Source organism: Cricetulus griseus, chromosome 2, assembly GCF_003668045.3.
Source record: "Cricetulus griseus strain 17A/GY chromosome 2, alternate assembly CriGri-PICRH-1.0, whole genome shotgun sequence".
Lineage (NCBI taxonomy): Eukaryota > Metazoa > Chordata > Mammalia > Rodentia > Cricetidae > Cricetulus > Cricetulus griseus.
This window is the reverse complement of record NC_048595.1, coordinates 280,430,653-280,455,332: the sequence shown is the minus strand read 5'-3', so window position 1 is coordinate 280,455,332 and position 24,680 is coordinate 280,430,653. Positions and strand designations below refer to the sequence as shown.

At 41.0% G+C, this 24,680-nt stretch overlaps 1 protein-coding gene across 6 annotated transcripts in view; it reads right to left on the bottom strand.

Annotated features, from left to right (window-relative positions):
* Positions 1-2,188: 2,188 nt before the first annotated feature.
* The window catches only part of Pcmt1 (protein-L-isoaspartate (D-aspartate) O-methyltransferase), a 46,962-nt gene continuing 24,470 nt past the window's right edge, over positions 2,189-24,680 (bottom strand). For 2 of the 6 annotated variants that reach the window (XM_027402066.2, XM_027402062.2), the window contains exons 2-8: positions 20,799-20,903; positions 19,346-19,377; positions 13,892-13,996; positions 11,673-11,793; positions 10,959-11,044; positions 9,274-9,443; positions 3,620-3,779 (exon numbers count right to left, since the gene is read on the bottom strand). In XM_027402066.2, the coding sequence (XP_027257867.1) occupies positions 3,767-3,779; positions 9,274-9,443; positions 10,959-11,044; positions 11,673-11,793; positions 13,892-13,996; positions 19,346-19,377; positions 20,799-20,865 (594 nt within the window). In that variant the 5' untranslated portion in view covers positions 20,866-20,903 and the 3' untranslated portion in view covers positions 3,620-3,766. Of the gene's footprint in view, positions 3,780-9,226; positions 9,444-10,958; positions 11,045-11,672; positions 11,794-13,891; positions 13,997-19,345; positions 19,378-20,170; positions 20,314-20,798; positions 20,904-24,680 lie in introns of those variants that run through there. The other 4 variants (XM_027402067.2, XM_027402063.2, XM_027402065.2 and 1 more) reach the window with 4 other exon arrangements.

The following is a 24,680-nucleotide window of genomic DNA, read 5'->3' as shown; positions in this document are numbered from 1 at the left end:
ACCTCTTAAATGTACTGTTTCATGCCTGTTCCTTAAGCCTTCCCAGCATCTTAAAACTGACTTGTCAACTTGGTTGTTAAGACAAGGTGACAGCAACATACTCCCCACTTCCCATAAGCAAATTTGGTATTGGATGTCATTCATGTCCCAAATACAGTCTCTTCAGTGGGAACCTTTTTCCATCTCTTCCTTGTAATGACTGAGAACTTGTTTGGCCCCATTACTGACACACCAACACCTTCCATTTATTGATTTTGCTTTTTACTGTATCTTCCCTCAATCCAAACAAGAGGTTCATAATTCTATTTGCCTCCAAGCCTAGTTTATCAGTAGAACTGTTTAAGAATACAAAGGACTCAATCTGCATGATATTCATATGAGAAATCCAATCAAAGCCACCAACAGGGTCTACCTTGGCCAGGCAACTTGGAAGCTTGTTTTGGAAGACACAGCCAAATGTGTAGGGTGCCTCAAAGCCACTCACAATTAAAATGTCCTTTGTACTGCTATCACTGGCCTGTTGACAATTTTCATGTGTGTTATGTGCATCCTGTTGGGACTGTCATTTAAACTATTCGGATTCAGCAGCCCCTGAAGGGTTGGCCTCATGTTGAATGGCAGAAAGAAGGTAAGGAGAGGTGAGGATCCCAGAGGTTTCCAGAGTTCAGCAGCACCCTGTGAGTGCTGACAGAGTAACAGCCATCACTCCGCTGTCTTCCCCGCAGGCAGGGAGTGTCACCCAAAACAAACACAAAACCAGTGAAAAAGACAAAGTCCCAGAGGCTGGTGGGAAAGAGGAGCCACTGTAACAAGGAGATTAAAAGAATTCAAGATGAACAAATTATTAGGCTTCATTTCCATTTTATTATATTACAATGCACAGTCACAAGCTTGCCTGGGCCAGTCCCCTTTCAAGTGGATCCTTCTACTGACAGCCTTTAAATACTGCCATCTTTCTGAAAAATGGTAGGAGAAACTCACAGATGCAACCAAACTCCAGTCACAGCCCTTTTCACAAAGCACGCTAAGCTATTAGGTCATTAGGAACTAGGAACACAGGAGCTGTAAGAAATTATTTAGAAGCTGCAAGAATTGTAGCACTTACCTAAAATAAGTTATCAGCCTGTTGAATTCCAGAACAATTTACAAAATGACCTAGGCTTGCTATTTGTTTATTAGTGCTGGGTTACCACACTGGTATGAGTTCCTTTAGTGGCACACTAAACACTAAACTAGAAACTAGAAAACCTACCTCAGAGAGAGGGAGACCTTATAAACTCCAAGGTGGTAATCACACACTAAGAATAGCTTTAAGACTTTATGAAGTTAAAATAACTCTATTTTAGAATCCACTGATATTTAAAGTTAGTGTGTTAGGAAAGAGATGCACTGTGGGGATCTTTTTCTTTGCTAAAGGCAGGCAGGGTCTCATGGAGTCCAGGCTAGCCTCATACTTTCTCTGCAGCTGAAAAAGGCTTGTGATCCTCCTGCCTCCACCTCCCAGTGCAGGGAGGTCAGGCTTATGCCCCCACGTCACACGATGTGCATGTGAAGGTCAGAGGACCATCTGCAGGAGTCACTTTTCTCCTCCACCATATGGGTCTTGGGGCTGAAACTCAGGTCCTAAGACTTGGCAGCAAGCAACCCCCCCCCCAAAACAAAACAAAAACCAAATAAATAAATAAATGGCAACTACTAGGGGAATGAGTTTAATTTTTTGTTTGTTTGGTTTTTCGAGACAGGGTTTCTCTGTGGCTTTGGAGGCTGTCCTGGAACTAGCTCTTGTAGACCAGGCTGGTCTCGAACTCACAGAGATCCACCTACCTCTGCCTCCCAAGTGCTGGGATTAAAGGTGTGCGCCACCAACGCCTGGCAAGTTTACCTTTTTTTAAAGGTTCAGATTTCATTAAAATGATTACTTCTATCTCTACCCACTTAGTGACACTGTTAAAATTAGCTGTTTATCTAACATCCTAAAATTTCACCTCCTAAAAGTTTAACGTCAAAGAACAACACTTGGACACAGCGTTTTCTGTACAAATTGGGTGGTAGTTTATGATGCTTATTTATATACCGTCTCCTAAACTAGACTGAAAACTACTGGAGTGGAATGCCTTTTTCTATTCCAAAAGCTAGCGGAGGGATCTGCATGTAGTAAGCTGTAATGACTACCAAGGATCCAGACTAGTAGGTTTCAAAATTTATTTGCTTTAAGCCTGAAAGAACATTTGACCTTTACACACACTTCAAATGACCATGCATCCCGGATACCAAAGTTCACTGCCAAGATTCCAAAGCCACAACCAGCAGTGAACTGAAGCTGGGTAAGATTTTCAAGTCTGTGGAACCACAGAATGCTAGTTTCCTGTGACTGAGACCTTAGCCAAGAAGACACTTGTGAGATGGCATCTGCATAACTTAAATTAGTGTCTAAGACTTGAAGAGTGTGGAAGGGGTTCTCTCACACTAAGCATCATGTGCCACAACTAAATGCCCACCACATGGGAGGAAGGCTCTGCTGGGGATGCCAGCCACCCCTCATCAGAAGCTGGTAATCTTCCCTCAAGTTCTAGAATCTTCACAAAAACTAATGTCTTCTTAGAAAATATAAAACCGTATTTAAATAAGATCCTCAAAGTGCCACTGCCTTCACAGACACACACTTTGCAGCTATTAAATGAGTCTATTTATAGATGAAACAGATTTTGGTAAGTGTATTCTCAACCACATTCTTCCCTGATACTAAACTCAGCCACTCGCTCATTGGGCACTTACCCCAGGGCTACTACATAGCAAGCCCTGGGCTGGGAAGGCAGTGAGAGACAATGAACGCATAGTCTCTGTCCTGAAGAAATGCAACCATGTTCATATTTACCTCCTAGGAGTTCACAAAACGCAGCAGCAGGAGAGTTTCCCCATGACTGTGGGTAGCATCTGGACCTAGCAGACCTCAGTTCTTCTAGATTCAAACGCCATCAACACTTCTTTTGCTTTTAATTTTATTTGGCAAAGCAGCGCTGAATAAACTGTGCAGAGACTAGCAACAGCTTACACAGAGTGTTAGGTGCAGATACAGTATCAGCAGCAAACTAGAAACAGAAAACAATATTGAGCTACAACCTCCTATCATTTTTAAAGAGAGGAAAACTACATCAGAGATGTCCAATCTGAACAGCTGAGTGTTTACAGCACACCACCTGCCGTTGGCGTCTTAAGTTTCAGTATTTACAAACACCTAGTTTTAAGGTGACAGCAGCTGATTGTATCTACAACATGCTATCCTATGACACCACATCAAAAGCTTTAAAAAGAAAGCTCATCTCTATTTTCTTGGTAGCATCTAACAGACATCAGCTACCAAGAAACCTAAACTTGTGAATGGTGGTGTTATCTGATGCACAAAAGAAGTCTGATAAATTAATATTGGAACAGAATTAAGTGTCAAGAACAGCAAAGCCACTCTTCAAAACTAATTTACAAACTAAGCTTTGCATGTGGAGAACCCTTTCTTTTAATCCTTTTAAAGTAAAATGTGGACGTGTTAAAACAACATACAAAGTTATACTTTGCAGCCAGCCCTCCTCTACCAGTCTGGCTCTGCGCCTCTTTGAATTAGGAAGTCCTACAAAACCACACATTTTCATGCTGAAAATAAGAGTTTAACAAAGTCCAAAACAAGCTGTGATGCTGTTGGTTTTCAGATGCTTTAAGGACTGAGATGAGCAATCCACTGCAATGGTATAGACTGGTCAAGCTCATGTTGCCGTTACAGTTCATCCCTGGGGAGAAAGAGAAAAGCGTAATTAGGAGTTACATGCTGTGAACTGGCACTCAACAATTTAGACCCAACACTCAAGTCAGTGGAATATGCAGATTCCAAGCAGTACAGTAAGAGGAAGAAAGCACATACAACTCCAAGCCAAAGCAAAACTGCACATCAGCCACCCCAAGCATCTTTCATGCTACTCCACAGCACAGCAGGAAACCAAAGCCTAAAATGATTAAAGGTAACACTTCTTCCTCTGAGGCAAAAAAAAATTCAGAGAAAAAATTATGACTTCTGTCTAGGATCATCTTGCTAATCTACTTATTTATTCTAAGATGATAGCTTAAACATTTAGAGTTCAAATTTTTAAGCCTTCTAGTCACAACACAGGATAAAGAGTTTTCCTCCTAGAGTCTGTTAGCACTTGTAGACTTGGCCAACAGCAGCCACACCTCTCCAGAGAAAAGCCCATCTGTAGGCATCTTATACCTGTCCGCTAATTCCATAAGGCAGCCTCATCAGTTCCAAAGAAACCATTCGCTCAGCTGTGTGCAGCACTGGGCCAGCAACTGCCAGTGAGCGGAAGGAATCAAAATGGTCTAAAGGAATCTGTATGGCATACAAATTCTACCTCAATAAACCATTAAGTGTGGAAAAATAAGTAAAAGCATCAGAAAACCCAAAAGCCTCATCTAAAGGTAACTTAGGTGACAAAAGCATCACTAACATTCAGTACTTTAGGGATAAAGAAGTATGATTTTGCAGCTAATTCTCAAATGACTCAGGGGAATGTATGACATACTTATGTGTAGACAGAAGTGTGCGCAGCAAACAGGGAGATGCTAACTGGCGATAGGCAGAAGCTCAGCTCTGCATTCCTCCACCACCCTGTCTCAGCAACACCGAAGACAAATGCTTTGTAAAAGCTTCGGGCATGGAAGAGACATGAAGTGAGAATGCTCATGTCCCAAGGAGTGCCGTGTTCAGGGCTTACCAAATAGTGTGCCTTTCAAGCTGTATTATATAAATGGTGCAAGAAAAAAATTCTCTCTCTAATAAGCCTCCTTTTATGTTACATCACTGGTGTGTTTATGAGTGTGTGTATATGGTGTACACAGAGGCCAGAGGATGGTGCCTGGTGTCTCCCTCAGTCAGTCTCCACTTTAGTTTGTATATGGGATCTACTTCTGAATCTAGAGCATCAAGGCTGGCTGGCCAGTAAGTCCACAGAACTCACGGTTTCCCCGTTCCCCTATCCACTTAGAGCTGGAGTTTCAGACATGCCACCACAGCCATATTTTATGTGGTGCCAGGGATCTGAACTCAAGCGCTTATTCTTGCACAGCAAGCACTTTATAAGTCAAGCCACCTCTCCAGCCCCTGGATTATCTTTTACATGATAATTATTCGCTCCCTTTCCTCCGAATACTGTCTTCTACAACACTATTATAATTAGCACAGAACAATCTTTACCACAATTCATGCAAATGTTAAGATTATCAGTCTACAGAGGATTTTCTTGCTTTATTCACAGTTTTGAATGCCTGTGTCTTTTAAAGCATGAATTAGGACACTGAATTATAAAACTTGTATTTACTTCTTGCAAGGCATTAAATAATTAGTAAATAAATCCTAATGCCCATCAACAATATAATACATTTCCAAATATCCTCTCCACTGAGTTTTCTCTTTTGGGGAGATATTGGGGATCAAACTTAAGGAGATATTGGGGATCACTTGCTAGGCAAGTGATCTACTACTAGGGCACATCTGGAGTTTGTTCACATTTGCCCAATAAAGAGAAAGAAATTAGGCTCTTAGACCCGCCTGCCTCTGCCTCCCAAGTGCTGGGATTAAAGGTGTATGCCACCACCGCCCAGCTCCATTCAACTTTTAGTTACCAAATTTTCCCCAGTGTTCAAAATTCTGCTAATTCTTATCTGACTTACACATACAGATCATTTATAATAAAAAGTAGCATGCCCAAATTTGCTCTTTAAAATGGCTATATATGTTAAAATATAGTCAGTAGGTTATAAGCATGTGTGTTTGTTGTATTAAGTTTTAATAGCTCCGTGTTAGTAATACCAAATCATACATATTGTTATTCAGGAACAAATGAGGAGCCGGGCGGTGGTGACACACACCTTTAATTCCAGCATTCAGGAGGCAAAGGCAGGTGGATCTCTGCGAGTTCAAGGCCAGCCCAGTCTACAAAGCTACACAGAGAAACCCTGTCTTGGGGAAAAAAAAAAGAAAGTCTTGGGGAGGAAAAAAAAAAAAAAAGAACAAATGAGGAGGAGACATGGCTCACTGGTTAAGAACTCACGGTTCTTAACTTGATATTCTTGCAGAAGATCCCCAGAACCCACACATGGAGGCTCACAACCATTTGTAACTCTAGTTCCAGAGGATCTGATACCCTCTTCTGGCCTCCTGACATCAGGAACACATGTGTTGTACATATATACATGTAAGCAAACACTCAAACATAAACAATAAAAATTAAAATAAAAAAAAGAACAAATGAGATGTATTACCAGGAAATAACTCAAATCCGCAAATGTTTCTGTTTCCTAAAAGTTTAATAGACTTTGTAATGTTGTAAATACACAATAATTTGAACCAGGAAGATGCAGGGTTTTTGTTTTTGTTTGGGGTAGGGGGATTCTAAAGCATATGTAATTGGAAAGAAGGGAATCTCTTTATGAAGAAGTGGAGGTGTTTGCTTGCTAAGGGCTATTGCCATTACTTATTATTTTCCAGAAACTGTCAATCCTATTGCTGAAGGCATCTCATACTTGAGCTGCAGCACATGGGGAACTCACCCTGGTATTAACCTGGAAGATTCATCCCTACTGGCTAGCTTTCACAGTACTGGAAAATGTTATGTACACTACTGGAAGGAGAAAAGGAATCACCTATCTTTATCCAGCTGTGAATTCTGCAAAGTACAATAATGACTGCCTGATATGCCCACTGGTACAATAGTGGCATGAATGTCATGGGAGTAACCAAGCAGTTTAAGACTGATTAAATTTAAGACTAACTGTACAAGATGGAACCCATACCTGGTATCTTTATCAGGGCCAAGGACCTGTGGTTAGACAAATCATAGGGGAGAATCTACTACTATTACTCTGCTAATATAACATAGTATTAAATAGATACCTAATGACTTCTCATTATACCCATAGATTAGTGTATCTTTCAAACATCATCAAACACGCTCCTTTTTGCAGTAAGATGGTAATTAACACAGAGACCCACAACTAATCAATGTGCAGAGAAAAAGTGTTTGTGAAGTTCTCAGGCCTAAATGGGGTATCACACCTGTTAGCATTCAGGCATCTGTACTGGCCGGTCCTTGGGGTTCTGACAGGATACATCCTCAGCTGCAGCCACTAAGAGTAACACCTGTGCACATTCACTATGCTCCATTTTAAAAGGGCCCTGCCCACCTCCCATCCCTTTCCCCCCTCTCTCTCCTCTCTCCTGCTGCTCCTGCCTCTGGAAGCTGGTCTCCCTCCTTCCCTTTTCCCTTTCCCTAATAAAAAACAAAACAAAACAAAACAAAAAAACACCCTCTGCTTGAACCCTGCTGAATGGCATCTTTCTCTTTTAAGCCACTTTTCTTAAATGACAATGCCCCTGCCCCAAAGCTCAGGGGTCACTGCAGAAGTGGTCTAGAAAGACTGAATCAGAAGCAGTGGATAACTACAAAGAAACTGGTTTACTCAGAGACTATGACAGCATGTGCAAAGCAATGGGCATCTCAAGCCAGACAGAATCCCAGCATGAAGAAGAAAGGCGGGCTATTGGTAAGTAGGTATGGGAGATGGCGAGTTTTGTTTTTCTCTTTTTTTTAGGGTGTAGCATGATTAATCTAACATATTCACAGATGGCCACAAACCCAAGAGTAAAATACTGTTTAGCAAATTGAATTAGATTATAACTTTTGCAATTAAACACTCACTTAAGAGACAACGAGATGGCTCATTGGTTAAAGACACTGCCTACCCTGCCTAAGAATCTGAGCTCAGGGCTAGAGTGATGGCTCAGAGGTTAAGAGCACTGGCTGCTCTTTCAGAGGTCCTGAGTTCAATTCCCAGCAACAACATGGTGCCTCACAACCATCTATAATGAGATCTGGTGTCCTCTTCTGGTGTGTAAGCAGAACACTATACATAGCAAATAAATAAATCTAGAAAGAAAGAAAGAAAGAAAGAAAGAAAGAAAGAAAGAAAGAAAGAAAGAAAGAATGAATGAATCTGAGCTCAGTGCTTGGGTCCCACATAGAAGAGAACTGACTTCTCCAAATTGTTCTCTGTATCCCCATGCTGTGGTATACACACATGCCCGTGTGCACACACACCAGAAATTCTAAAAGTCATTAAAAGGTGCCTGTCCTCTTTACAGAAAGCAAAATTAAGAGTTCTGTTGTTCTTACAATTGCCACTTATTTAAAAAGCAAAATCAAACCTAAAAACCCTCTTGAAATAAGAAGCTTGTCAACTAGAAAAGATTCTAGGGCAAAGATACCATCAGTCCACCCTTATTTGGTCATCGGCTTCAAGCATCTAGCCACAGCACTCCAATATGCTGTCCTCACGTCTCTCCATGGAGACACTTTCAGCTGATGCTATGATACTGAGCAGAGGCATGCAGTAGCTTTCTATTGAGCCATGCAATGAGCTGTGAGAGCAGGGCTGTGCTGCATCTCCTCCAGGCAGGCTGTGAGACCCAGTAACTCACTGGACAGCTTCTGGAATCTCTCTCTTCCCCAAACGAAGCTCAAAGAGCACAAAACTGTCTGGCCTAACCTAGAGCATGCTGACACATTTACTTCTTACAGTGGCTCTGCAACCGGGGTGCACACCTAGGAACTGACCCAAAGAAATCAACCCAAAAGCTAGACTGTCCTCTCCAGGGCTCTGACATTCTTTGAAAACAAGGACAAACATCTTTCCCCTTTCCAACTCTTTCTTTCTCTGTGTCCCAGTAATATTAGAGGGAGTGAACAGGGCGAGAAATGGTGGCCTCTTCCCAGATCAAAGCATTTACTTCCATACCTATCAGAGCAGTTATAAACATGACTTACAAATAGGTAGGAAAAGTGTCGTGCCCCCCCCCCCCCGTTTTTATTTTTTGGTTTTTGGAGACAGGGTTCCTCTGTATTGCTTTGGAGGCTGTCCTGGCACTCGCTCTGTAGACCAGGCTGGCCTTCAACTCACAGAGATCCAACTGCCTCTGCCTCCGAGTGCTGGGATTAAAGGTGTGCACCACCACCACCACCCAGCTTTTCACCCTCCCTTTTCTAAGGGTACTGAAAGAACAGACCATGCAACACTTGTCACACATTTCATGTGATGAGTTTCTGATGCTTTAATGGAGTAGCATGAAGGAAGCCACCTAAACCAGCCCTCGAAGTCTAAAGTCTTAAAGTCCACACCCTTTCACCTTGAATGTGTGGAAGAAGAAAGAGCAGAAGAGAAAATCACTTCCACCTGGACCACTGCTTTTCTTTATCTGTTAAAGGCACGTATATCACCCCCATCAGAGGCTTCATTTTGACACTGCCATCTTGTAGCTTATCATACTGCTCCAACATTTGGTTTCCTCCTGCAGGACCGACTGGCAATATCAATCTTCCACCAGGCTTTAACTGGTCTATTAGCTAGAAGAAAAAAGAAAACCCCCACATACACACCAAGTTACAGATGTGAAACAGCCAGTCATGCAACAGCACTGTAAGCAATGTTCAACATCCGTGGGCAGAAGCAGAAACATGCTTCATGTAGTTACTTCTTAATGTTGACTCCAGGATCCCTCGAACATAACAAAACCCACAGTGCTTCAAGTCCCTTACAAGTGGCACAGTCCGTGCATCTCTAACAGACAGCACACCCACCCACATTTGAGCCATCTCTATGTCACTGGCATTCCATCAGAGGGTCTGTGCATCCCTCTATTGCATGGACTCAGCAAAGTACTCAGTGATGTCAAACTACAATGCTGTTCTTTCAACTTTCTGCACTGCCCCTCATCCAAAACAGCAGCTTTCATTCCCTTTTGGTGAGCACAGTAACCAACTCCCCACTTAACCATTTATCTCTTAGCCTCCCCTACTAAGTTACAAGCTATTTGATGTAAGACTATGCTGTATTCATCTTTGTTCTCACAGAGCCTGACAGAACACCTGGTCTAAGTAAAGAGCCCAATATGTTTGGACAGAACCAACTGCAACAGAGAATTCTAATGCCAGTGTAGTGTGTTCCAGATCTTTGTGGAAGGGGAGACGGAGAAGGGAAAAGTACAGAAAATTAACAAGGAACTGCTATCATATTACTGTGGAATCTAGGGCACCACTGAGACAATGGTAAGGGAATCCTCATGTCATGACTGCATTTAGGATTCCTGGCACACAGCAGAGTGGGAAGGTAGGGCTGGGCTCCTTTGGTGTTATGATGAGGATAATCCTATGAACGTAGAACCAGACACCTTCCGGTCTGAAAATGGTTAAGTCACATGTTACCCTTTGAATAATACAACCTTATGCTATTCAAAACCAGCAAGAAGAAGCCTGACTTTGGACAGGACAGAATTGCCCCAGAGAAGGTTGCTTTCAGTTAAAATATGGTCACCAGATCTTATTTTTTCCATTTTAATTTTTTAAGGAACACTTGAATACTGAGCTGCCCTCAACTTGTTTTCCTGAGTTCTAACAGTCATAATGAAGAACAGGAGACTCTTTCCTCCACCCCCAGGCTTGCTCCCAAACCCAGTCCTTTCACCTACATCTTCTTAGCACCACTTGTATACTTCAAGTCTAAATAAGGACTGAGCTCTTAATATGCAGATTCCTCCTGTCCCCAAGCCTAACAACAACCATTTGTACTAAACTGCATTAAACTAAGACTGTATGAAGACAGCCCAAGTTCTGAGCTGGAGGCTCTGATGACTCTTGAGACCCAGTTCAAGTTCCATCACCATATGCCTCCTTGGCAAAATACTCTCACACAGACGTTTTCTTTTCTATCAAATAAACTACTAGCATTTAGCTTTAACTAGGACGTATGACAGTCTAAGCATATTCTGAACTTCATCTGGAACTCATCACTACATTGCCACACAAATACTTTAAGTTTTTAGGACTAAAACACACAAATTAAAAAAAAAATTTCCAACTCACTGCCTGGGGCACAACTGGGGCTGCAGCTCCTACATGAATGGCATCATAAGGAGCTTCTTCAGCATATCCCATTCTTCCATCACCCACTGAAAAAGAAGTTACACTCTGAAAACCTGGACAAGTCACACTTGGTGTGGAGAATTCTAACAGAGGAGGCTGAAAACGGAGTCGGGGAAGACACTTTCATGACTTCGTATATCCTTAAGACAGAAGGCACTGGGGGAAGAATGGTTAGCCTACCTACATTAAAAATTAAGAATTTCTATTTAGCACAAGGGCTGGGGATGTAGCTCAGTGGTACAGAACCCTACCTAGCATATGGAAGGCCATGGGTTTGATCAAAGAGCAGAGGAAAAAAAAAGTAAGGTGGCAATAAAATGAAAATGCAAACCACCAAGAAGGGAAAAAATGTATGTAAAGTAACGACCAACCTCTAGAACACTTGTATCAAAGATAAATACACACAACTGCCTATTTCACCTGACAGGAAAATCCAAATGGGTAAACATGAAAACGAATTCAACCCCAATGATGAAAAGGAAAACACCAAGTTAAGATCATAAGCAATGCAATGCTTTGTGTTCATTAAAATGGACAAAAATAAGCTGTTCTTTATTCTCCATATTTCAATGAAGTGAAGGGTACAACCCTAGCTTTAAGCATTGCTCAGCTTGCACCCACTTAAAAATAAACACTAAGTTTTCTGCTACTCACCAACCAGTCGTACTCGCCCTGAGGACAGAAGCATGGGGTCGTCCTTTCTGACATTATTTATTGAGTCATCTACTAGTTCTTTAATGTGATCAATTCCTATGACTTTTCCACTTTGTCCAACCTGGAAAACAAAAGGTAGTTCAAGAGTTTGCAGGGCTAAAGTTGCTTTTCTGGGGTACCTTTAAAATGTTTCATTAAAATCATACTCTGCAATGAGAAATAAAAAAAAGTTTAAGCCATTAATCTAAACTCTCAGTTTATCATAAGTTAAAATAAAGCTGAGTGGAGGGAGAGGCAGGAGGATCTCTGTGAGTTCAAAACTATAGAGAAACCTTGTCTGGAAATACCCCCAACCACACATGCACACAAAATTAAAATAAATTACAAAACCTTATAATACTAAGAAAACTGAACCCTTTTTAGATTTCTTTTTTTGAGACAGGTATTTCTCTGTATAGACCTAGCTGTCCTAGATTTGCTGTCCTCAAACTCAGAGATCTGCCTGCCTTTGCCTCCCGAATGCTGGGCTTAAATTCACCACCACTGCCCAGTCTGGATTTCTAATTTTTAAATCTAGAACTTACTCAAATGCCTTTAGTCCTTACACTTGAGAAGCAGAGGCAGGGAGATCAATAAGTTCAAGGCCAGACCGTTATACACAGTGAATGCTAGTCATAATTATATGGTGAAATCCTGTCTCAAAAAAAAAATAATATATTCTTGCTGAGCAGTGGTGGCACACACCTTTAAACGCAGCACTCAGGAGGCAGAGACAAGCAGATCTGAGCTCGAGCCTGGTTTGGTCCACATAGTGAGTTCCAGGACAGTCAGAACTACACAGTGAAATCCTATCTTGAAAAAAACCAACAAAAAACTAATATATTTTTAAATCCAGAACTTTGAGGTAGGATTTAGCTAACAATATTTAATTTGTATGAACTCTAGCTGAAAAGGGTAATTTGAAAACTACTTAAATACTGAGCCAGGCATGATGGTACATGAGTTTAAGATTTAAGTTTTACAGATCTCTATGAATTTGAGGCCAGTCAAGGCTACATAGTTAGATCTTGTATCCAAAAGATAAAATAAATTAAATTTTAAAAAATCAGATATTATATAAAAATTTTTTAAAAAGCTAGGCACTATGGTACTCACCAATCATTCTATAATGTGGGGAACTGAGACTGGGGATGGCCAGTCTGACTACATAGTGAATTTGAGGCAAGCCTGGGTTGTATTGTGAGGTCTTGTTTCAAAAAAACATTTATAAAATGTTTTTTTATAAAACATGTGACGTGGAATTTTTATATCCAATTCTACTGCTATTAATGAAAAATATGAAAATACGTAGTACAGAGGCCAGGGCAGTGGTATATGCCTTTAATCCCAGCACTCAAGTACAGTGACAAGGCATTTGGCAGCACCTTGCCTACGGGAAAAGTTCTTCCTGCAACCTTAAGAAACATGCAAGAGGGACTGAAAACCAGGCCTGCTCCATTCTTTTCTGTTAAATGAGAACTTAGCAGAACGTAGTTTGAGTCACTGGGCTTCCATACTGAGATCACATAGAGGCTGTGAAATCATGAAGCTGACATGCAAAAAGATGTAAAGACAAATCAGCACCCAGAGAGAAACCAACTACTAACAAAGCCTAGCCTAGCCTGGCATGGTGGCCACACCTTTAGTCCCAGGAGGCACAGGCATTGGATCTCTGTGAGTTCCAGGACAGCCAGGGCTATGTAGAGACCCTGTCCTCAAAACAACAAATAAAATAAAATAAAATAAAATAAAATAAAATAAAATAAAATAAAATAAAGCCTAGCTTTCTAAATCTAGCTACATAAAAATCCAGGGAAGCCCCTAGGCTTTTCCATTAGACACGCTAAATAAATTCTCTTTGGGTTCTACAGTTTGGGGTTTAAAGGTTCAGTCACTTGCAACTATAATCCTAAATGACACATATTAAAATTGTCATCATTTGTTTGTTTGTCCTGGAACTCACTCTGTAGTCCAGGCTGGCCTTGAACTCAGATATCTGCTTGCCTCTGCCTCCTGGGTACTGGCACTAAAGGTGCATATCACCACCACGACTACCACCACCACCTGGCTAAAATTAGCATATTAACAAAACAAAAGTTAAAACTACTAGTAAGAAGGAACCATAGCTAAATCACTTAATATATTTCTATTAAGTTCACAAGGAATATTGAAGTTCTTACCATCCGTGCAAAACATGCAGTGAGGATTCCGCTTCCAGATCCTACATCGAGGGCTTTAGCACCTTCATGCAACTGGTCAAACAGAAGTTCTAGTGCATACGCATGCTGCCGAAAGAAATTAACCAAATATTCATTTCTTTTTGAAATTCACACACCACTTCATATAAGTAGTTGGCAACTTTGCACCCAAGTTTCTACCATTATCATCTATGAAGACAACAGGAGCATCCTAACACTACAGTGATTACCTAAGATAGTTCTGTTGCATTAGACCACCTACACTGAAGACAACAGGGGCATCCTAACACCACAGTTGAGTACCTAAGATAGTTCTGTAGCATTAATACTCCTACATTTATAGTTTTCCTGTAATTTTAGATAGCTGCTTTATAAATTAAAAGTCAAAGTCCAAAGAAAAAAAATTAAAAGTCAAAAGACTGAAAAAAGGGATTTTCAGGGAAAAGCCCTCAACCCCTTCCCAACTGTCCAGTTTTATTCCCTGAAGACAACCAACATTGCCAGTTTCTTGTAATTTTTCTGGAAAAAACATTCATTCTGTACATGAACAAGCAAATATTGTTTTGCTTATTACATTTTGAAGGAAAATTCAATACTTAAAGAGCATGTTCTTTTTTATAGCTTAGACTATATTCAGGTATGAATGCATTATAACAAATATCAATACTAAAGAGATTTTAGTTGCAATCTTCTATAACAAAAAATGTAATGATGCCATCAAACCTGGCTGTAAGATAACACTCTTTATACGCTTCATATAAAGTGCTGGGTATGGTGTTGCATTCCTTTAATCCTAGCATTCAGGAGGCAGAAGTCAACCTAGTCTACATAGTGAGTTCCAAGCCAGGCAAGCAGGGGTTACATAGCAAAACCCTGTTTCTCTAGAAAGGTCTGATGACCTGGGACAGATGTGTGAAGTTGGTGAAACAAAGAAACTGTGACCACCTGTTTCAAACAAGTGGCCCGAATAGCATGGGCTGTTTTTATTTATACAATTTCAATGGTTTGCATGAACAGTTTTACAATCAGATTTGTTTCTTTAAGTTTCTAAAAATGGTTACAATAATTACCAGTTTATTCCTTTGCTTCTTTCCCCTTCCATCCCCCAACTTTTCCACCAGATAACCATTAACCATATCTATAGCTCTAATGTTAGAAGCATAAGCAATGTCGCAAGCTGCAAAGGAAGTTTTCTAACTAGGCACACCTACAGGTAGAACAGTATGCCCAGTTGGCAGCATTTGTGGCTATAGCATCATGCCAGATGAGAGACAATTTTGTCTCTAATGGTTAATATTTACATTTGGTAGGGTCTGGGTTCTCACAATCAACTCATCAGCGAAGGTGGATCAATTCATTCTACACTCTGTAGCACTCCAATTCCTCTGGTGAAATACCAGGTTTTTCCTTTTATCCTATTAAGCAACATAACTTAGAAACTTATTAATGGTTGGCATTGTTTATTCTCTTGTTCTCATGTCCTCCTCTCAACTTCTTAGGGTACTGGCAGCTATTCGAGAACCGTGGGATTCTATGATTCTACTAGAGTCCCTGTCTCTAGACAGTTCCCATTAACTCTTGACATCATCTATTTTATTTGCATTTCTCCTACACTCTTGTGGCAAAAAATCATTCTCTCCAGAACAGTTATGCACATTTGTAATATTAAACTTCATGAACTACTGGGACTCTTTCAGGCTAGTTACAGGGTATGTTGGAAAGACAACATCTAGTTTGTAAAAGGCCTGCATTCATGGTCATACTTGAAACATCAAAGGCTTTAGGGGTTGAATCAGGACACTGTATTTTTAACAACATTCCCCCTAGCTAGCTCACTCAGAGGAGAGTCATCGGGGAAGTTTTCCTTCTGCAATAGCTATTTTATCCGAGCAAGTGTAACTAAAGGTAGCAAACAATATGGCTGGCATAGTGAAAGCAAGAGAGCAGGTAGCACATATGCTCCTGGGGTCATGCACAGAGTTATGCAACAAACTGTCTACAGGCTTTGCAAAATGGGTCAGGGTCTCCAGGGCCTTGCTACAAGGGGAGCTTGTTATTGTTATTCTCAGGCCTTGTTCCCCAAAGAAGTAACATGGCTCTCACCACCCTGTCTCAAAAACAAAATAAAAATAAAAAAAATAAAGAATTATCTGGCCCCTTGGTAGTGGCTAATGCCTTTAATCCCAGTACTTATGAGACAGAGGCAGGAGGATCTCTGTGAGTTCAAGGCCAGCCTGGTCTCCAAAGCAAGTTCTAGGACAGCCAGGACTGTTATACAGAGAAACCCTACCTCAAAAACAAAACAAAACAAAGAATTTTTTCTTTTCTTTCTTTCTTTTTTTTTAGTTTTTTGAGACAGGGTTTTTCTGTGTAGCTTTGTAGTCTCCTGGAACTACCTCTTGTAGACCAGGCTGATCTTAAACTCAGAGATCCTCCTGTCTGCCTCCCGAGTGCTGGGATTAAAGGTGTAAGCCACCACCACCGGGCTGTAAGTTAAATTCTTAAAAGTAAAATTAAACGGATAAAATCATACTTTTATGTTACAGTATTGTGGTGGTTTGAATGATAATGCTCCCAGCTGGTGGAGCTATTTGAGAAGGATCAGGAGGTACAGCCTTGTGGGAGAAGGTGTGTCACTATATAGGCTCTGAAGTTCCAAAGCCCAGGCCATTGCCAGTTAACCCCATCAAACGCACCCCACCCCCCCCTTCATTCTTGTGGATCAGATGTAAGCTCTCAGTTACTGCTCCAGCACCATCCTGATATGGTTGTGGCCAAGCTCCCCACTACGAATCATAGACTAACCTTCTGAAACCATGAGCCTCAAAGTAAATGCTTTCTTTTATAAATAGTCTGGGTCATGGTGCTTTGTCACTGCAATAGAAAAGTAACTAAGGAGCTAGACAGATGGCTCAGAGGTTGAGTACTTGCTGCTCTTACAGGAGACCTGGGTTCAGTTACAAATACCCCACATGGTGGTTCACGACTTCCTCAGAGTCTGGTTTTGCCCTCAATGGGCACCAGGTACGCACATGGTACAAATACATAACACATGCAGGCACTTGTACATAAACATAAAATAAAAATAAGTATGTTAAATAATTAAGACAAATATATATTAAGGCCATACAGCCTTCCAAACACAATTTTACTGTCACAGCACACACACACACACACACACACACACACACACACACACACACACACACACAGAGTTTTCTTTTTCCAATGTAAAGTATTAAAGATTTTGATCTCTAGCAAGCTGACTGATGGAAAATGGCCCTTTACTAACACTAATTTGAAATACACTAAATTTCCATGAAGATGATAATGTTTCCTTTATTTATTGGTCAATATTGCATTTCTTTCTCAATAAACTATCAATCTTGTCCTTTATTTTTCTGTGGCACCTACTGGTCTTTTACTAATTAATTTCAAGGATACACATAAAAACAAGTATTGGTTATACATATTTATTGAAATCCTTCCTATTTTGTCATATGTATTCTAACTATTTCTCAGTTTTTCTCCTTTTAGCTTAGTTTCTAACATTTTTCTCTACAACCTTCCCCCTTTTTTGAGTTAGTCATACTACACAGTTCAGGATGACCCTGTGTGGTGATTTGAAGGAAAATGGCCCCCAAAGGAAGAGGTACTAAAAGGAGGTATGGACTGGTTGGAGTATGTGTGGTCTTGTTGAAGCCATGGAGGCAGACTTTGGGTCTCATATATGCTCAGGCCACACTGAGTGAGACAGATCATTTCCTGTTGCCTATCAAGATCTAAGAATTCTCCAGTGCCATGTCTGCCATGTTCCTCACCATAGTGATAAGGGACTGAAACTCCAACACTGTAAGGGAGCCACCCCATTGGTTTTCCTTATAACAGTTGGTTTTCCTTATAACAGTTGCCACAGGCCGGGTGGTGGTGACACACGCCTTTAATCCCAGCACTTGGGAGGCAAAGGCAGGTGTGAGTTCCAGGCTAGCCTGGTCTACAGAGTAACAGGACAACCAGGACTGTGTCACAGAGAAACCTTGTCTCTATAAAACAAACAAAAAAAGATACCTTGTCACTATGTAGCTAAAGCTGGCTTCAAACTCACAATCCTCCTGCCTCAACCTCCCAAGGGTGTCGACTACCACATCCAACTCTAAAAGCTCTATACTTTTGAATTATAAGACATATTTAGGGCAGGTCAGATGGCTCAGCAGGTAAAGGCACTTGCTGCCAAGGCTGACAGCCTGAATTCAATCCCCAAGACTTACAGGTGGAAGGACAGATAAGATCTATGAAAGTTGTCCTTGACCTCTCCCCACATGCCCTTCCACACACCCAAGAAAAGTTAATGGAATAAAAACATTTTTTTAAAAAGACATATAATTTTCTGTTTATTTGGCTTCTATATTTTTATAATGTTTATATTCAATTTTTATAAGTATTTTCCTTCTAATATTTTCAGTACAGTATAAATACATATGTATTACCAGAATTTTTTTAGGAGTAAACTTACACATGAGCTTTTCCTACACAAATACTTGAAAAGAATCAGAAAGCTACTATTTTCTTCATCAAAAGCCAATGTAGTACCAATTCAAGAAACTGATATGTAAAACCCAACAAAATTTTCAATAAATCAAAAACATCAGATCTTAAACTGGTCTTTTCAAAGTTACATGTCTTTACACCTGCAGTCCATCGCTCCTCCCTAAAGACTTTCCAAATCAACGGTGAAAGCTGGAGATCCCCACATGATGGTGCTGTAGCTACTTCCTCTGAGTTGGGACTCTCCTACTGAAGGGGAGAGGAAGGCTCTGAAAGCCCTGGGAACTCAGAAAGATAATAGACAGAACTGCCGAAGACCATATAGGGTTTCTATATGTGGCTTTACAACCCATACTGGGGTGGCTCTTGCAGCAATGCAGTGAACTTTGAGTCACCATCAAGATCCTCTAAGTCTCTACATAACCCCAGTAAGCTCAGTGGCTTACCAGGTCGCCTGGCTGGAACTGTTTGTCTGCTGCTGATGCCCAACTGCAGTGAACAGACATTTGTCCACATCATCCCAGGAAGAATCAATCACACAGGACAAAGCCTGGGAATTATGGAACACACTCTTTGACTTAACTTTTTGCTAGGTTCACTTGTTCTGTCACAGGTGCTAACAACAGACACTGAAATCTTTACTAATGGCAGCTTCTAACAAGAAAAGTTCTTCTAAGTACCAAGTATAAAGTAAGATGTTCCGCCAGGCATGATAGTACACACCTTTAACCCCAGCCCTTGGGAGTTAGAGCAGAGGCAGGTAACTCTTTGTGGGTTCAGGCCAGCCTGATACACAGTGAGACACTGTCTCAAAAACGAAAGAGAAAAAATGAAGTTTGTCACCCTAGTAAAATGTGACCTGCAATGACCAAGTGAACAAAGTTAACTCACCATGTGAGGAGCGCTGATTGTAGCTTGGAAACCTACAAAACAAGAAGAGAATATTGACACACTCAGCTATACACACAAACCATCTAATGCACCTAGCTGCTTTTCTAGCAGCCACTCACTGTTCTTCACAATCTTTTTCAGATTTTATGATCTTAAAGCAAAATTTGTTAGAAAACTGACATAAGTTAGAAAATACAATCCCATCAAAGGCAAATGTGCTCGTCTAGTAAACTAGCCCCTCTACTTCTAAAGATGTCTTCTTTGTGGTTGGCTGACAAAGGAGAGATAGCCCACTAGGATCACCACTATTGTTTGAGACAAGGTCTCCCAGAGCTGAGGCTAGTCTGGACTAGCCCTGAACACCTGATCCTCCTGCCTTCACCTCTCAAATGCCCAGTTTACAAGCATGTGTCATCATGCCAACTTGGGCTTTGCTCCTTTCTTCCTCCCTGTTTGAAAGGCTCCCAAAGAGCCCAGGTAGGCCCTGATCTCAGCCCCATCCTACCTTAGCCTCTCAAGTAGCTGGGATTACAGGCTTAGGCCAGGAAGGGTATCTATACACTGATAATTAACAGATTGCTTTTCTCTTATTTTCTTCAGACTTACAAAGAGAAAAACTTTTGTAACTATAGTAAATGTGCACTATCTTAGCAGAATTAGTTGCACATTCTGGACAGCACTTTAAAAGTCAGACAACTAGCTCAGAGACTAGTGAAGCACTTCAATGTGTCCCCTACTGCCATCCAGTGCTAAATCCCTGTCTTATGCTGGTATTTAGCTCATGTTTTTCTTCCTTCCAGTGTTAGTGTCTCAAGATTGATTTACCTGCTTCTGCCTCTGAAGCAGTCTTCACTGAGCGGTGGTAGCAGGTGCCTTGGGGTTCAGAAGCTCCCCAGGATCTTCTTGCTGACTGTCACAGTGCTTCAAAAGAAGACATGGCAGCTGGCCCACAGAATCCTGAGGCACTTCTAAGCCTCAAAGGCGCCCACTGCCAAGGCTCAGCAGCTCAGCAAAACCTGCTTCAGGACAAGGAGTTAAATATGGAACTTTCTATAGACAAAGGAAAGCCAAAGCATCGGGGCCAGTGAAGCAGAAAAGTCAATAATGACTTACTTATTCCCTTTAAATACTGACTTTAAAAATCCTAACATGCAAATTCAAAATAAGGATCCTCAAATAAAACTTAGCACTTAGCTAAAACTCTTAGGTTTTCATTAAAGTTTTGTTTTTCCTTAAAAAAAAAAAATCCCCAAACTTCCTGACTCATAATATATTTTTAAAGACATAGAAAAAGATGCATTTTGTTACAAAGGGTAGGTTGGGATTATAAAATAGAGCAACAAACTTTCAGTTACTGGGGTTATAATTAATATCTGTATACTGCTCTTTTCCTACTCATAAAATTACAGAGGAACTGAAGAAAATACAACTTTTCAGAAATATTAAAACTTACCTATTGACTGTGGAGAATCCATGTAAGGGTTAGATTTTGCATAGTGGGAGCGGTCTGTGGCCAGCATCACTTCAAATACTTTGTCTGTCTTGATGATTCCATTTTCTGAAATGAATGAGATGGGCATTTTAAGCAGATGTGCTATCAAATGTATTTCACTCTGGCTGCATTCAGAGTACAGACAAAGCAGGCAAGACCAGAAGTTGGCTGTGATGCAGGCACTGGTCATTTGGTACTAATGACAGCAGTCGGGTGGAGAAAATGAGAAGGGTTTCAGTAATGTATACGGAACTGACTCAATGACAGAACTGGAGTGGAAGCGGGGGTAACAGATGAAGTGACAGTCACTTGATGACATGAGGAAACCTGGAAAGGAGTCAGGATTCATGGAGAGCTGTGGGTCACACAGCAGGAGTATTCAGCAGTCAAGACACAGGAAGCTGAGGTTCTGGAGAGTTCTGAGTTAGAAATTGTAAGTAGCTTTTTATTTTCTTCTCAGATAGGGTTTCTCTGTGTACCCTGGCTGTCCTCAAACGCACAGAGATCTACCTGTCTCTGCCTCTTGAGTGCTGGGATTAAAGGCATGCACCAAATAAATAAATAAATAAATAAATAAATAAATAAAAATTTTAAAAAAGGCATGCACCACCACTGCCCAGCCTATAAATAGCTCCTTTAAAATGAGACTTTAGTTAAAGCAACAAAAGTAGCTTAACTATTTATGCAAACTAATGTCATTTACTCATCAACTGTGGAACTTTCAATTTTGGAAAGTTAATAATGTTGGTTATACAACTGTTCAAAAAAGCCAACATAATAAACCCTAAACCTGAGATCAAGAAGGGGCAAAAACAAAACCAACATAACCCATAGCATCATTCTACCAGAAAGAGAACACCAAAGAAAAAGGAAGCAGAAGATACATATTAAGCACTGATTAAATCATTCCCCCAAAAGGAAGTACAGTGTAAGTACTGTGGGAGGCACAGCACCTTGTGCTTACTGATGAGCACCAGGGGGACCTGGAAGATTAGCACAAAGTCATCCTTCAAGGGAAGGACCCTAACCTGCTAACCTCCCAGAAGGCGGGAGCGATGTGCCTTCTCTAGCCTGGTGACTGTTAGTATTCAGGCATCAGTACTGGCCTGCCTTGGAGTTCTGACAGGATACGCCCTCAGCTGCAGCCACTAAGAGCACCACCTGTGTACATTCACAATGTTCCCTTTAAAAAGGGTCCTGCCCACCTCCCGTCTTTTTCTCTTTCTCCCCCACCTCTGTCCCTTTCTCTTTCTCTCTCTGCTACTCTGTCTCTATCTCTCCCCACCTCTCTCTACTTCTCTCTTCTTCTGCAGTTCCTGTCCCCAGAGGCTGGTCTCCCTCTCCCTCCCTCCTTTTCCCATTCACTTTCCCCCAATTAAAAAAACAAAACAAAACAAAACAAAAAAACCTTCCACCCAAGCTCTGTGGAATATCTTTCTCTCATATGCCACTTTTTAAAAATTACAACAGTGACCTCTGCACTGTGTGTGTGACCAGAGACTTTTCTGGCACCTGACCCTCCTCCAGACCCTTATTGTAAGCTTGTTTTTCTCAGTCAGTCTAAACAACCTATCAACACGGGTCTAGGGTTTGGAAGATCTCAGCACTGGCTTCAAGAAATGTCTTAACAGTCTAGGCCTAGAGTTCCAAGACAATTCAATGATGAAATTGTCTTGGAACTTGAATAAGCCTGACAGTGGTGGTACATGCCTTTAATCCCAATACTTGAGCTACAGAGGCAGGCACATCTCTGAGTTCCAGGCCAGCTTGGTATGCAGAGTGAGTTCCAGAACAGCTAAGACTACACAGAGAAACCCTGTCTCAGTAAAAACAAAAACAAACAAACAAACAAACAAAAAACCCAAAACAAAAGAAAACAAAACCCACACCTAAGTATAAGAGCCACAAGATAACCTTCATCGAAGAAAAGATGATGAGGAGCTAGAGAGATGCTTCAGTGGTTCACAGCATGATTGGATTCCATGGGGATCTGATGCCCTTTCCTCACCTCTGTAAGCAGCAGGCATGCACATAGTGTGCATACATGCAGGTAAAATACTCAAACATAAAATAAACTAAAGTAAAATGTTCAAAAAGAAATATTGGCTAAGTCCTCAAAGATTCTTAGCACAATAAAGGCATTAATACTAAAAAGCAATAAATAATGTTTCAAAAGACCTTCCCTAATCCAAAAGCTTCACAACTGATGGAAAAAGACCACTGGTTTGATGAGAAACGGTATTTATTAAGTCATTTATCTGAGAGGTCTTCGCTAGGTGTGGTGGCATTGGGAGGTGAGGGCAGGAAGATAACAAATTCAAGGTCATCTTCTGCTGCACAGTGAACTTGAGGCCAACAGGGTGACATGAGAAGAACTCCAGTGACTTAGACTAAAAAACAGTCAGCTAGAGCTGGGGACTGTACTCAGCAGCAGAGGGCTTGTCTAGCATGTGTCAAGGCCCTGGGATCAGTCTCTGATTTTACAAAAAACAAAACCCAGGAAGTTTTAAAATGATTACCCAGAGATTGGAAAGATGGCTCCATGGTAAACAGCAAATACTACTATTGCAGAGGACCCACATTTGATTCCTAGCACCTGCATCAGGAAGTTTATTTTACAACCACCTGTAACTCCAGCTCCAGGGATCCAAAGCCTCTGGCCTCCTTAGGCACCTATACTCATATGCATGTAACTCCTTTTCTACACAACGTAATTTTTTAAAATTAATCTTAAAAAAGTAGGAAAAATGTGAAAAATCTAACTAGACATTTCTCTAAAGATACACAAATGATCCATATTACATGAAAATATACCACCATTAGTCATTAGAAAAATACAAATTTTAACCACCACGAAACACTAAGATGATTATAATAAAAAGTAAGATAAGAAGCCAAAATCATGGGGGCTGGAGAGATGGCTTAGAGGTTAAGAGCACTGATTGCTCTTCCAGAGGTCCTGAGTTCAATTCCCAGCAACCACATGGTGGCTCACAACCATCTATAATGAGATCTGGAGCCCTCTTCCGGCCTTCAGGAAATGCAGGCAGAACATTGTGTACAAACAAACAAACAAACAAACAAAAACTTAAAAAAATAAAAGCCAAAATCAGTAGCAACACTCATAGTCTCCGGAATTTGAGGTCAATCTAGGTATATGCCTTTAATCCCAGCACTAAGAAGGCAGAGGCAGTCTGATCTCTGTGAGTTTGAGGATACCCTGTTCTTAGGGCAACATAGTTGGAATTTGTTTAGTAAAGTTGATAGTATAATTTATTCTTCTGAAAAGTGAGTCTGTTCCACCAAAAGGAGACCAGAGGACCACCCTGGGTGTTCTTTAGACACTGTCCACCTTTTTTCCTGAGACAGAGTCGATCCATTACTGGCCTGGAAGTCACCAAGTGGGCTAGACTGGCTGGGCAATGAGTCCCAAGGATCCATCCACCTGTCTCTGCCTTCCTGTGGATTACAAGCATACATCACCATGCCTGGCCTTTTTTAACTTGGGTTCTGGGGATGAGTTCAGTCCCCTATGCTTGCAAGGCAGGCACCTTGTCAACTTGAACCTTCCCAGCTCCATGGACATTAATTTTTTTTTCTTTTTTGCTCCAGCCCTACACGGACAGTTTTTTGAAATAAAATTTCCATTGTAATGGGTAGGGTCTTACGATTCCTGAGATGCATATTGTTCTGATGCAAAGCATTTGGTTTAGTTTTGATGGTGCTCATCTTTCTAAGCCAACCTTTGTAGGTATTTCTCTTATAGGTATACTTTTATAGGTATTTCTTCTGGCCAAACTACAAGTTTCTCAACTCATTCTGCTCTGTTCTTTTTATTCCTAC